This window comes from Nicotiana attenuata, unplaced genomic scaffold (genome assembly GCF_001879085.1).
Source record: "Nicotiana attenuata strain UT unplaced genomic scaffold, NIATTr2, whole genome shotgun sequence".
NCBI lineage: Eukaryota > Viridiplantae > Streptophyta > Magnoliopsida > Solanales > Solanaceae > Nicotiana > Nicotiana attenuata.
Genome location: NW_017670803.1, coordinates 265,950 through 279,710, shown reverse-complemented (window position 1 = coordinate 279,710; position 13,761 = coordinate 265,950). Strand labels below are relative to the sequence as shown.

Here is a 13,761-nt window from a genome sequence, read left to right as displayed (position 1 = left end):
TGTGAACCCATACGACTTTCGTTCTTCCATTTCTTGGTTTCGAACTGTTAGTTGAATTATTCTTGATTTCATCCGTTATTCATTCAATTCACAGTCACAAGGGGCCGGAAGGGCAATTATCAGAAGAGGTGTCTGGAAAAGGTGCCTTTTCAGAAGAATACGCTGCCTGCCGCGGTTCTACCGCGGTCGCGGCAGAACCGCGGTCAGATAGGCTTTCTGAACCTGCCTGCCGCGGTTCTACCACGGTCGCGGCAGAACCGCGGCCAGAGAGGCCCTCTGAACCTTCAGCATTCACTTCTTCAAATTTTCAATTTCCCTCCATTTTATTTCCCTCCATTTCCAATTCACACTTCTTCTACTTTAAAGCCCAATGGCTTAAAGTCCAACATATACAAACTCTGAGTTGAGGTGTGTCAAATTGACCCTGTTATCAGGACATTTCACCGTGAGTGTTCTTACCTTTTCTCAGGCAGGAAAGGCACTCCCGAGCAGCTGGTAAACTTAGTAATTTTTCATAATAAAGAACGTTATTGTGGTTTAAAATCAGTCTAATAAAAGAGTAAAGTGTTTTCAAAATTGTCAAAAAGGTGAAACGTTCTTGTAATCATTTATATCTTGCTTTTTGATTGTTTGGGGGATAACTACGGGGAGTCCTTTATTTACTTCTTTTTTTCCCTTTCTAAACTAATTTTTGTTAGAAATGTAATAGCAGTATCTGTGGACATGTATATATCAAAGCAAATGTTATTTGCCTGAGAGGAAATGCTACCAGGACACTTGAGCACCACATAAGACTTGTCATGTGAATTTAAATAGAAAAAAAAAATACAGATATGGAAGTGAAATAAACAGTCATTTGTTACTTATTTCAGTCTTCGTGTCAACTCAGGGAGAACTTCTTGGCAGAAACTCAATTCATTCCAGGCAGCAAGTGTACGATCTTTTTTTAAGCACAAATAAAAGTGAAACTGTAATTTGTTACTTATTTCACAGTTTAATTAGAAGATAATATTCCTGTAAGGACCAACTAAGAAAACAAGCTGCTGCTCGAATATGATCCGGGAAGGATCAATTAAAACCAAGTAGATCACCAAGGAATTTGTTGAGCATCCCAGGCAAAGAACTTGCCATTATCAGATCTCTTTGTGTTGTTTATGATGCTGAGCAGCTTCTGAACAGAGTACTCCTTGGTGAAAAGTTTTTCTTTTGGAACATTTCTTTGAAATGGTTTAGAGAGATCAGTGTCCACCGTGCCTGGGTGCAACAAAATGCATATAATTGGATCCTTCTTGCGCGCAAATTCCACCGCCACATTCTTTGTTACTGCAGCACTAAGACATGGTTAGCATGAACTAAAGATTTAGTCCCAATTGAGGACTTGTCTAATAATTTCAGTCAGACTATTCAGGTACACAACAAGCCACCTTCGTCATTATTGACTTTAACTCACTACACCACTGTATGTATGTATCCTATAAAGAGTCCCGGGCACATAAATGCCTTTTCATCAGTGTCGGGACTCACTAAACTTAAGATCGAAAAGCCAAAAAAAATTAGTTTCTCCCTTTTCTGATCTCCGTACTCAACAAGACTTGAAAAACAAATATATGTGATGAAATCTTAATTAGCCAATGTTGCAAATAGCACCAGAAAGCATTCAAGTGTTATCTTGTTTGGTTGCTTACAAAATAGTACAAGGAAAGGAAACACAACCAGGAACTCGTCATGCATTCTTTAGAACCAATTTCCTTGTGTATTTTGCAATGTCCTCAAAAGCAGAAAAGAAAACCAAATATTTGTAGCTGAATTTAAGGGGACATGAGTCCAGAAACATGCATAACATTTCACCAAAGATTTTGCTTGGTTATTAGCAGACCTCAACATATATTGAATTACCGTAACATTAAGTCATTGTATTATGGAATTATAGAAATGCTTGAAGAAGTTTATCCCGAACTAAAAAAGAAACATTCCAACGTTTTCTCATAATCATACTGAATTGTATTGTGTGTGTCCACAAGAAATGATACTCGGAAGAAAATGCACCACGTAGTGGCAGATGTGCACTACACTAGTGATATCTGTCGAATTACATTATTGGTTTCTTGTCCCTAAACAATCAAAACATAGCCAAGTATGTCCCAAGCATCGATGAGATTAAGGGTGCTGGTGACGCTGATCATCTCTAAACTGAATTGTAAGCAAGATAGAAAGGATACGGAGAGAGGAATGAACTTCACACTCAATATCCTTTAAGCAGAGAAAACTAAACTGCTCACCTATCCTATGATTCTTTAGGCAAAAATAAACATTTATCAAGTTAAGATTTGCGCTCCAGACTGAGCCAGAAGAAATTAAAACCTGGCCAAGGTGGAGACTGTCGTGTTTGGACCCCTACTACCACCAGTCTCTTGACAGCATCTACCATATAATTTATAAGAGAAGCTCTTTGGTTGAACTGAGCGGACATTCTAGTGATCATCTAAAACTGATTCTCATTTCCCTACAATTGACTTACCAGTTCATAAAATGCATAAAACTGGAACCATTGTTTTATCTCTTTTCTTTGTTTCTCCTTTTCCTGTTAAGTGGTTAATACAATTAGTAATTGTTTCCTAACCGTGCAACAAATCCTCAAATCCTTGTACGCAAAATCTTGCCTTCGATGATCATGCTAGAGATATCTATAATACATTTGCTATCATTTTTCTATTATCTTACACCATATATTGCTGGATCAAAGAAAGTTCATGGAAAACTTCAACTTTACCATCCATAAGCATAAGTTAAATAAGTAACCGGTTAAATGGATTTATTGAAGAAGCATACACTGATTCAAGGCCGTCTTAGATGCACGATAGGAATGCCACCCTCCCAAACTATTGTCTCCAATCGATCCCACCCTTGCGCTTAAATTAGCAACAACAGCAAAATCCTTGTCAGTACCACACCCACCTCCAGCTTTCAGCAAAGGCCACATATGCTGTTCACCCAAAACATAAACTAAAGGTTACAACATGTAAGGTAATGAGGTATTCAATATAAAAAAGAAAAAGGTAAATTTAACATTGAGAATCCTCAATTTATGACATGATATACTATAACAGAATCTCTTATCAGCACATCCCTGCTGTATTTTTTTAGAAATGCAGCACTTGGTAACTCATGAAACACGTGTATGGGCGGATCATTCTTCTAAGTGTCTCGATATAACTAGTGGATGGCTAACTTTAGCAAGATCTCTCTTTTTTTTTTCGATGAGTATAACTTTAGCAAGATCTTCTATGCAGAAAGTCCAGCAATCAGATTCTTGTACGCTCCATGATGGTTTCCCCTTAATTCACCAGGATAATCAAATATTTCCAACTTCAACTGATGATGGCGGCTCAATATAATTGAGATAGGAAAATATGATTTATCTAGATTAGTCTATTTATTGTTCAAATCTATAGGAAACCTAAAGGATCTGGTGGTCCTCTTTCTTAACTTCTATCAAGTTAGTTCTGCGAACAATAAAGAGTTAGACAAGCTATTATTCAACCCTCTGAGGGAAGCACTTGCCGAAAATCTTGAAATGGAAACTTCAAGACTCTGGACTAAGATTCAGCATGACAGCGAGTCCGACAATAAGATTCCTATATGCTCCATGTTTATTTTTCGCTAAATTCACCAAAATAATCCAAATATCCAACTTAATTTGATGATGGCGGTTCAATACAACTCACATAGGATATTTTATTCAGATTATTTTATTGTTCAAAATTTATAGCATCTGGATGTCTTCTATCTTAACTTCTATCAAGTTAGACAAGCTAGTATTCAACCCTCTGAGGGATGATTTGCTACAAATTAATGGAAAACTTAAGACTCTGGACTAAGATCTTTCAGCATGACAAGAAAGAATTTCTACAAACTGAGACATCTCTGACAAATTAGAATTGTGCAGATCATTGAAGGATATTTTACCACGTTATCTTTTCTCCACTTCTTCGCTTAGGTTGTGATGTACAGTTTGTTAATAACTGGTTATTAACATTACTACTAACAAAGGGCTAAGATCGCTGTGTTAAGAGCTCATAGTTTAAGAAAGATTCAAAGTCTCACAGAATACTAGGATTCTTGTCTGCGACAAGGTTCGAACTAGTGATGTGCGCCTACCAACACATCAAGCGCTGCGCTCTTACCAGTAAACCAAAGCCTTGGTGGCCTGTTTGATGATTATTGATGAAAAAGAAAATGTTCGTCTTTGGGAAAAGAGAGTTGCTACTCTATTCTAATCTGCTTGGTCAGCAAATTTTGGTATAAAGGAGGCCAACTTCAACTAAGTTGTTTAGCTTCATTGTCAGGTAAAAAACATACTAGCTCCTTCTCTTCAAGGAGAGGGGAGACAATTCCTGATCATTTACACGTTAACAGGGATAATAACTAGTTTGTCGATCAAACATCAGGTACAAGATATTCATGGTTGAGCATTCGAAATATTGATTGCACAGAAATGGTTGCTGCTGCAAAAGAAATGACAGAGAAATAGTTGTTTTCGCCTACAGCATGACAGAAACTAAAATACCGCACCTTAATAACCAAAATAGGACCAACAGCATTGATATCATAAGCAAGAAGCAAGGATGATCTCTGCACCTTACTCAGTGTCGTTTCTGTACTGAAAAAAGAGAGAAGATAAATGATTCACTTCACCAATTCCATAATTCAAAGAAATGAAAGGACCATTTATCTGTTTCATCATTATAAGTCGCAACAATGTCCAATCTAAGATTGATAAATTTATTAAAACAAAACAAAGAAACAATATACCTGGCTGCATAACATTGGGTATTGAAAGAACACCAGATGCATTAATTAGAAGGTTTAGCGAGCCATATTTGTCTCTGATCGATTTGGCTGAGTCCTGAGCATTACCATTGTTATGAAATACTAGAAAGTACATGAACAAACAAGACTGACAAGAATCCAAGAAATACTCAAATGATTCTTTTGGCAAGTGGAGCTAAGTTAGTCATCCCACTTATGAACAAAAAGGATAAAGGAAAAAGTGGGTAAGGAACTAACTATTGAAATATACCTCCATAGTGCTTTCAACTGTAAGATCTAACTGATGAATGTCAAGGCGCTCCGGAAACTTATTCTTCAACTCCAGAAGCCCTGGTGCTCCACTAGGATTACGACATGTAGCAACAATATAGCCTTTGTCATTTCTCTCTAACAATTGTCTGACCTGCATTAGTGGGAAACTCAGGTAAAACATTGCTTGAGCAGTTAAAAAACATGATAATTCACTGACAATCACAGTTCATTAATGATTGGACGAAATAGAGGTAATGTTGGTTTATCCTGTTCGAGCAATTCTTCCCATGCATAGAAAATTATATCAAGAAATGCTAAATTTTAGGGTTGGCAAAAGATTTGAACTCTTCTACTCAGACCACCCTACCGAAAACAAAAGTCCATGTAGACAGATATCAAATAAGGACTTTAACGAACCTAATGATTACTCCAGTAAGTGAATTCTTGATTTATATGTCAGCCATACCTGATAAGGTCATAGAGAAAAAATTTCTACTGCTTTGTTTCAAATTTCATGAAGGTTGTATGATTTCATTTCATTTGTGCAAATTTTGGCTGTGACATGGGAATCACGAAAAATGAGATGGGAAAGGGAGACCTATGGAAAAGAAAGGAAAAGAGAAAAAGAATGGAAAACGAAGAAGAAAGAAACTGGAAATCCAGTCTATATTTTAACTTGCTGTATGGATAAGGGTGAACTCCACCCAATGATTTGGATTGTAAGAGAACTTGGTCCTTTATGTGCAATTATGCCAAAGGCGCCCTACAGCCATTTCCCTGGATCAAAGGCTTAATCTAAAACCTGGTACCAGAGAAAGACTTTGGTTTATGATTCCACCTTCTTCATCAAAATAATAAACTAGGCACGCTCTGCTTATGTTAGGTGCAAAATTCTTCTATTTGAGCTAAGCAGAGACAACATCAATTCAAGAAAGAGGACTAAAAGTAAAAGACTACCCAAAATCAAGAAATCCTTTTCAGGTTTTCAACATTATCGCTACAGTATTCAGAATAAGACACAGACTTTCCATTAATACCCTAAAAACCAATATAATCTAGAGACACAGAAAGGCATTCTTTACCATAGTCGAAGTAATTTCTCTAATCAGCAATAGCATGCCATATTATGTTAGACAAATTAGACAATACCCATGATCTCCGTCTATATTGCTGAGATTTAAGTGGTTCATACTTGGCATAATAGGCATCTGCACTAAATGGACCTTCATTGCATCTTTTCATCAAAAGAATCATGCAATTAAACATTTAAACACTTGAAGCAACAAATAATGCCGGATCAATCAAATGTTCAAGCCGTACAGCACATAGGACAGCATACAATGTCTTATGATAGATGCCTATGTAAGCGCTAACTTATTCTTCACAATTAAAGACAAACAGTTCGAAATTTCAAATACTACTATATGGTACTATATAGAAACAGTCCTCGAACACTATAATGAATTATTCTCTCTAATAAATCACTCTCTGTTCCATTTTATGGGACGATTTTTGACTGAAACACAAAAGGGAACCCCGGTGCCCAGACCACCCCCATTCAAGCAAGGTTTGGGGAATGGCCGCACCCCAAGGGTGTGATGTATATAATGTACTCCCTCCCTCCCTCCCAATTTATGTGACACTATTCGCTTTTCGAGGGTCAAATTAACTAATCTTTGAAGCTAAATTGGGTTATCGTTAACTCAATATTTTAAAATTAAAATTTAGATATTTAAAGACTATATGAAAAGTAATATAAGTTCATGTCAATATGATGAAAAAATACATTTTAAAATATTAGTGAAAGTTCACATAGTTTGAATTTCGAGAAGAGAAAAGTGTCACACAAATTGAGACTGAGGGAGTACCAAAATTCTATCTTTTAAGATTACATGTCATCTCTATGAGTAAATGATGTAAAATGGAAATGCTAAAAGTAAACAGTTCTCAAACAATCAAATCTATCAATCATCTTAGAAAGGACTAAAAGGAAAAAATTGTATGGAATGAATGTTTATGTGACACTTATTTCCTAGTTAATTCGTTCTACAAAGAATGATATATTTTTATATCTAAAAACATCAAACTATAAACAAAAGCAGTTTTTACAGCCACACAAATGTTAACAAAATATATGGCCACATACATTTTATAGCATAGAAGAAACAGATAAAGAGAGAGGGAGAAAGAAAGAAGACTTACAAATTCCAAGCCAATGCCCCTGGAAGCTCCTTGAACCATTGAAACGCCTCCTTCCCATGTCGGCGCAGAAGCTGAAGTGGAGAATGCGTACCTTCTTCTTTTCAGAACTGGTCCGAGATATGGCCTGCCCATGAAAATCCGCTGGCTAAGAAGATTCAACTTCATCGTCCAGCTACTGAATCACGAAATTCCAACTATAAATAAGAACTTTTGTAAGTATGGAAGTGTGATTAGTATGAGAAAGGGAAATTGGCGAAGGCGCAGTGAATGTTGAATCCGTAACTTAGTTTCTTTTAACTACCTTTTGCGTCTGGTGCTCAAGGTTTTTATGAAGAGAAATCAGCCACGTCGTTACGGTAGAGGAGTGGAAATTGTGGCACTGTATTTTGCCATCCTTTCTTGCACCCTGCATAAGGGATTCCTGCACCCTACTAACCATTTTTTGCCTCGAATAAATGCTCACTTACACTGATATTTATATGGGAAACTTACACAAATGTTCCAAATAAATCTCAATTTACCAACCTCTAGCCATTAGTCATAGACTTACCAAAACTAGCCAACAAAAATTGAAAAACCAAATAATAGGGTTCTTTCTATCAAAGAATCACATGCAAAAATCACCTTCCATATTTTTAAACGTGATTAGCAACATTAGATACAAGACGGAAAGGAAATTTCATGGACAGGGTAGCAAATAAGGTGATGAAATCCAAAAATCTATACAATATTCTAAAAATCTAAAGAAAAAAGGAATTTTTTTCAATGGGTATAGTTGAAATTCATTGAAAATATATAGATAAGTCAATATACAAAATTTGAGGAAGATTGGAGGTGATTTGGACTGGTTTTGTATCAAAATTCGTAATTAAATCGAGTTCAAAAAAGTCTTATGCGACACATGTATCAAACATGTATCACGCATGTATCTCACACACAGGTATACATGAATATACATATGATACACAATTGATACAAATATGATACATATGTGATACACAAATGATACACAGTGTGATACACATATCATTTTTTTTTTCATATTCAGCTTTTACTTCGAATTTTCAATTCAAACCACCTCAAAACTTTACCAAATCATCCCAAAACTGAGATTCAAGCTCCTTAAGTTGTGCCCAATCTATTCTAATAACATCCACTCAAAACAAGGCAAAAAATTGATATTTTTTTGCTACAAATAGCTAATTGGCTAATATTAGTAATATTTTATCAATTGGCCAATTTTTGTAATGAGCTACTTGTAAATGGACATAGCTGGTAATTTCCCTATTTATATTACTAGATGCGGATGGTCCGTGCTAGCACGGGCTCAATAAAGGAAAACTTACACAAATGTATCATATAAATTTTAAATTAGAAGCCCAACAAGCCACATAACTGGTCTTTTAGAGATAGGGGCAATTTTAAACCAAAAAATCAACGGTATGGGCATTAAGAAGCCAATAAATTAACGAAGGGTATCCATAAAACAAATTAAATCAGATACGACTGAGGAAATTTTGAATATTTTTCCTTTCTAATTTATTCGTTCAAAGATGAAAAATAGATGATATAGTACATATGAAGAAGTTCATATATATTAAGAGGTAAATGGTTAAAAAAACTACAGAGCCAAAATTGGCCTCAGACTATTTGATTTGGTACAAATATGTCTTATGTCCACCTATTGAGCCAAAAATGCCTCCACCATTATTTTTCTGGCTCACTTATGCCCCTACGACTAATGGTCAATGCCAAATAAAAAAATGTTTACTTAAATTAAATTGCACGTGGCAATTTTTTATTGGTCCAATTTCAAACCATAACCTCAATTAAATAAACTCACTCTTAACCCATTTTTTTACCCAACCCAGATATCCGATTTGCCTTAAAAAATGGCCAAACTCTTGATTGTAAAGAAAATTAATTTCTCCATCTTTCTAATTCTACCACCATCATAGCTGCCACCATCCCCTTTCCTCCATAGCAACCATGCTGCCACCACATTTTTAGTCAAGGGGCAGTTTTAGTCCTTTTTCATATTTTATCATCTTCTTCATTTTACATTTACTATTGGGGCTGTCATTTTTCGAAAATGTTCGACAAAAGACCTTAATTTTCACATTCAATATCACATAGAATGGTAAATATTTTTTTCTTTCTCATCACATAAAATAATCAAAGTGCCCGTTATGAATTCATGCGCTTTAAATTTCGGAATAGTCTAGTTTTTTCTTCACAATTTTCGTAAATTTTGCAAACTATGGACTAGGTACTTCTCTTCGAACAAAATACTAATTTCACAACAAAAAAGGGACATCAAATTGAAAAAAAATTAAAAAAATAATTAATCGGACACTTTTGATTAGCATAATATTCTCGCTGTTATTGTTCGAAAATAGAGGAATGGAGCAAACATGAGAATCATGATTGTGGTGGCAACGTGGTTGTTATGGAGGAAAGGGGAGTGGTGACAGTTATGGTGATAGTAGAGTTGAAAAGATGGAGAAGTTAACTTTTTTTAACAATCAAGAGTTTGACCATATTTTTAGGTGGGTCGGATTTTGGGGTTGGGTAAAATAAAGGGTTAAGGGTGAATTTATTTAATTGGGTTCATAGATTAAAATTGGACCAATAAAAAATTGTCATATGTAATTTAAATAAAAAAAATTTATTTGGCAATGACCGTTAGTCGTATGGGCAAATGAGCTATAAAGATAACAGTGGGGCCTTTTTGGCTCAATAGGTGGATGGAGGGTATATTTGTACCAAATCGAATAGTCTCGGGATAGTTTTTGCCCTTTTCCGAAAAAACTAAGGTGCAGATGGAAGAAATAGTGGAATACAATGAACTTCACCTGCCAACAAAATCTTTTGTTATTAGGGAAATAGGAAATTAATAAGCGATTAAATAATGTACCAGGACAAACCACACATTCGTTTTACCATCCGGAATTGCGTTTACGGCTAAAAATACCACCCCGGCTATGATATTCATTGAGCTACCTAGGTCAATCACTACCCTCAGTAGTATGATATTCATTGAGCTACTTGGGTCAATCAAAACTCGTTTAACATTAATATCATGAACAAGTAAAGATATTACAGTGCATCGTTATGAAGGATAATCAAGTCGTCCGCATCTTCACGTTAAATATTATGTTGTCCTCTTCCAAAACCTGACGAACCCATTTTCCGTGGGTAACGGTGACTTTAGATGTCTTTTTTGCCGCTGTTTATGTTACCCCATTGACTTCTTCACCCCCGATTATGTCACGACCCGGATTTTCCATCCTCGGAAGTCGTGGTGGCGCCTACTCGTAAAAGCTAGGCAAGCCGAGTATTATAGATTCACTAACTCTTTTATTTAGCCCTTTTTAACAGTTTAAATCAACATGCGATCAACAGTGAAATATTAACAGTAATTAAATACATGCGGAAGACGTAATCTGATAACTCAGCCAAAAAAACAAGTACGACAATACCAAGTACATCTCTACCTGGAACCGGTGTCACAATATCATGGACCGTCTACGAATACTACAAACAATTATCTGGAAAGAAAGATACAATCTGTCTGTAAAGTAAATGAAAGCAGAATATAGAGATAGAAGAGAACGCAGGGGCCTGCGGACGCCTGCAGGACTACCTCGGGATCTCTGATTGGACTGAAGGCAGCCACCCAAAGCTATGGTCCAAAAGCTGCCGCTCCGGGATCTGCACACAGTGCAGAGTGTAGTATCAGCACAACCGACCCCATGTGCTGGTAAGTGCCTTGCCTAACCCCGGCGAAGTAGTGACGAGACTAGGACCAGACTACCAAATAAACCTGTGCAGTTATATCATATACAACGAAAAATAAACAGAAATAGACAATTAAAGATAGGAGGGGGACATGCTGGGGAGAGTATCATTTACCAACAGTAATCTGAGAGAAAAGCATAAAGAACTATTTAAAATTCACAACAAAAGAATAAGGAAATCGTTATTAATCAATAAACACTTTTATTATCTATTACTGCGGTGCGCAACCCGATCCAAATCATAAAAACACTGTTGCGGCGTGCAACCCGATCCATATCATTTATTACTGTTGCGGCGTGCAACCCGATCCAATTATATTATTGTTGCAGCGTGCAACCCGATCCAAGCATAATGTTGTTGCGACGTGCAACCCGATCCAAATATAATATTGTTGCGGCGTGCAACCCGATTCCAATCACAAAGAGAGTCCCGACAAGGGAACAATAAAGAAAACAACCCTATCCAGGCAAGGGAATCGACGGTATAAGTAAATACGTCTCGGCAAGGGAAAATCAGCTATAACCAAACTTGTTCCAACATCTAACTTCACAAAAGAACCTCAACTAGCACCAATACCCAACCATAAGCAATTTCCACGAGAACAATCATAATCCTTGCTCAACACAGAGAATCAACAACTTAGGCATTCGTAGTACTTATTAAGAACACAACAATTTCAATTTAAGACTCACGGTCATGCTTGACACCAACGTATAGATACTCGTCACCATGCCTATACGTCGTACTCAACAAGTAACACGTAGCAAATAGGACACAACTCCTAATCCCTCAAGCTAAGGTTAGACCAAACACTTACCTCGAACTTATACGGCAAACTCAAGCCTCAAACACCGCTTTTCCTTTAGAATTCGCCTCCAAACAACTCGTATCTGGCCCAAATTAATTCAACAACATCAATAAATGCTAAAGAATTCATACCCAATGCTTAATTATAGGTTTTCTATCATTTTCCCCAAATAGTCAAAAATCGACCCCGGGCCCGCTTGGCCAAAACACGAGATACGGACCAAAACCCGATCACCCATTCACCCACGATCCAAATATGCAATTAGTTTCGAAATCCGATCCCAAAACGAGATCTAAATCCCAATTAATCAAAAAGACCTAACTCTACACAAATCCCTAATTTCTACCATAAAACCCTAGATTTTAGGATGAAAATTGATGAAATGCAATGGGAAATCGAAAGAAAAAGGTTTAGAATCATTTACCAATGTTTTGGGGAAGAAACTGCTCTTTGAAAATTGCCTCAATGCTCCCAAATTTCAAAAATATGAAGTAAATGGGTTCTGCCTGTTTTTGCTTCTGTTTTAAAATCACTGGGCAGGCCTTCATCGTGTTCGCGATATGCTTGTCGCGTTCGCGATGGATCAGGCCCAGCTGACCATCGCTCGCATTCGCGAAGCTTTAGCTCCCAGAGTCATCGCGTTCGCGGTCAGGTGGCCGCGTTCACGTAAGGTAAAGTGTGAAATCCCTCCTCCCCAGGCCACTAACCCTACGCATTCGCGAGGGCCTGGACGCGTTTGTGTAGGGTATTCCCCTCACAGCCTCGCGTTCGCGTCCCAAGCTTCGCGTTCGCGAAGAATAAATTTTCACCTGATGGAGATTGCCTTCCGCGTTCGCGAGTGAAGCCACGCAAACGCGAAGCACAAAATCCCTGTGCACCAGAAACTGAAAACCTGCAACTTTTTTCTAAGTTTAAAACCTTTCGAAACCTATCCGAAACTCACCCGAGCCCTCAGGGCTCCAAATGAAACATGCATACTAACTCAAAAACATCATATGAACTTACTCGTGCGATCAAATCGCCAAAATAACATCAAAAACTATGAATTTAGCATCAAAATCATGAAATCACTTAAGAATCTCAAAATTTCCAATTTTCTCAAATACGGTCCGATTTACGTCATTTCAAGTCCGTTTCTTACCAAATTTCACAGACACAACGTAAATCACATATAAGACCTGTACCGGGCTCCGGAACCAGAATATGGGCCCGATACCATCAAATTTTAAACACATTTCATTTCCAAAAACTCATAAATATTCCAGAAAACAATTTTCTTTAAAAAATTCATTTCTCGGGCTTGGGACCGCGGAATTCGATTCCGGGTATACGCCCAAGTCCCATATTTTACTACGGACCCTTCGGGACCGTCAAATCATGGGTCTGGGTCCGTTTACCCAAAATGTTGACCGAATCAACTTAAATTTATTTTAAAGTCAAAATTCATCATTTTTCACAGATTTTCACATAATGGCTTTCCGGCTACGTGCCCGGACTGCGCACGCAAATTGAGGTGATGTTGAAAGAGGTTTTTAAGGCCTCGGAACACAAAATTTATTTTTAAAACAAGTGATGACCTTTTGGGTCATCACAAATTATAACATTTACCGTTCTTTTTGGTAATGGGGATTTTGGTGGTTCTTGCCTGTTTTTCATGTAGGATTGTTTTCCTTTTTCACTAAATAGATCAGTGAGGTAGCCTTGCTTTAACAGTTATTCAACTTGTCCTTGCAAGAGTCTGCAATTTGCTATTCTATGGCCATGATCGTTGTGAAATTCATATCAAAATTTCTGGCTCCTTTTGTTGGGATCTGACCACATCTCTTTCGGCCATCGCACTTTGTCACTCATTACTCTTAGAACATCTG

The 13,761-nt window shown here is 37.1% G+C and overlaps 1 protein-coding gene across 2 annotated transcripts; it reads right to left on the bottom strand.

The window, feature by feature from the left end:
* Positions 1-783: 783 nt before the first annotated feature.
* Positions 784-7,714, bottom strand: LOC109243464 (C-factor). Of its 2 annotated transcripts, XM_019410400.1 has the most exons (7): positions 7,586-7,714; positions 7,285-7,478; positions 5,081-5,233; positions 4,813-4,906; positions 4,573-4,655; positions 2,830-2,983; positions 784-1,323 (listed from the first exon to the last, which is right to left on the bottom strand). In XM_019410400.1, exons 2-7 carry the CDS (start codon positions 7,447-7,449, stop codon positions 1,088-1,090), a joined length of 885 nt encoding a protein of 294 aa, XP_019265945.1. In that variant the 5' UTR covers positions 7,450-7,478; positions 7,586-7,714; the 3' UTR covers positions 784-1,087. The 2 variants fall into 2 exon arrangements, with proteins under 2 accessions (XP_019265945.1, XP_019265943.1); XM_019410398.1 differs by lacking the exon at positions 7,586-7,714 and having other exon boundaries at positions 7,285-7,578.
* Between the last annotated feature and the right edge of the window lie 6,047 nt (positions 7,715-13,761).

What these genes read in the sequence shown, in the direction of transcription:
- LOC109243464 (XM_019410400.1), bottom strand. Translation starts at nt 7,449, where the DNA reads ATGAAGTTGAATCTTCTTAGCCAGCGGATTTTCATGGGCAGGCCATAT. An exon ending in ACCCAATGTTATGCAGCCAG is followed by an intron (nt 4,656 to 4,812) that starts GTATATTGTTTC and finishes TTTTCAGTACAG; the next exon opens with AAACGACACTGAGTAAGGTG. An exon ending in GTCCTATTTTGGTTATTAAG is followed by an intron (nt 2,984 to 4,572) that starts GTGCGGTATTTT and finishes TTGGGTGAACAG; the next exon opens with CATATGTGGCCTTTGCTGAA.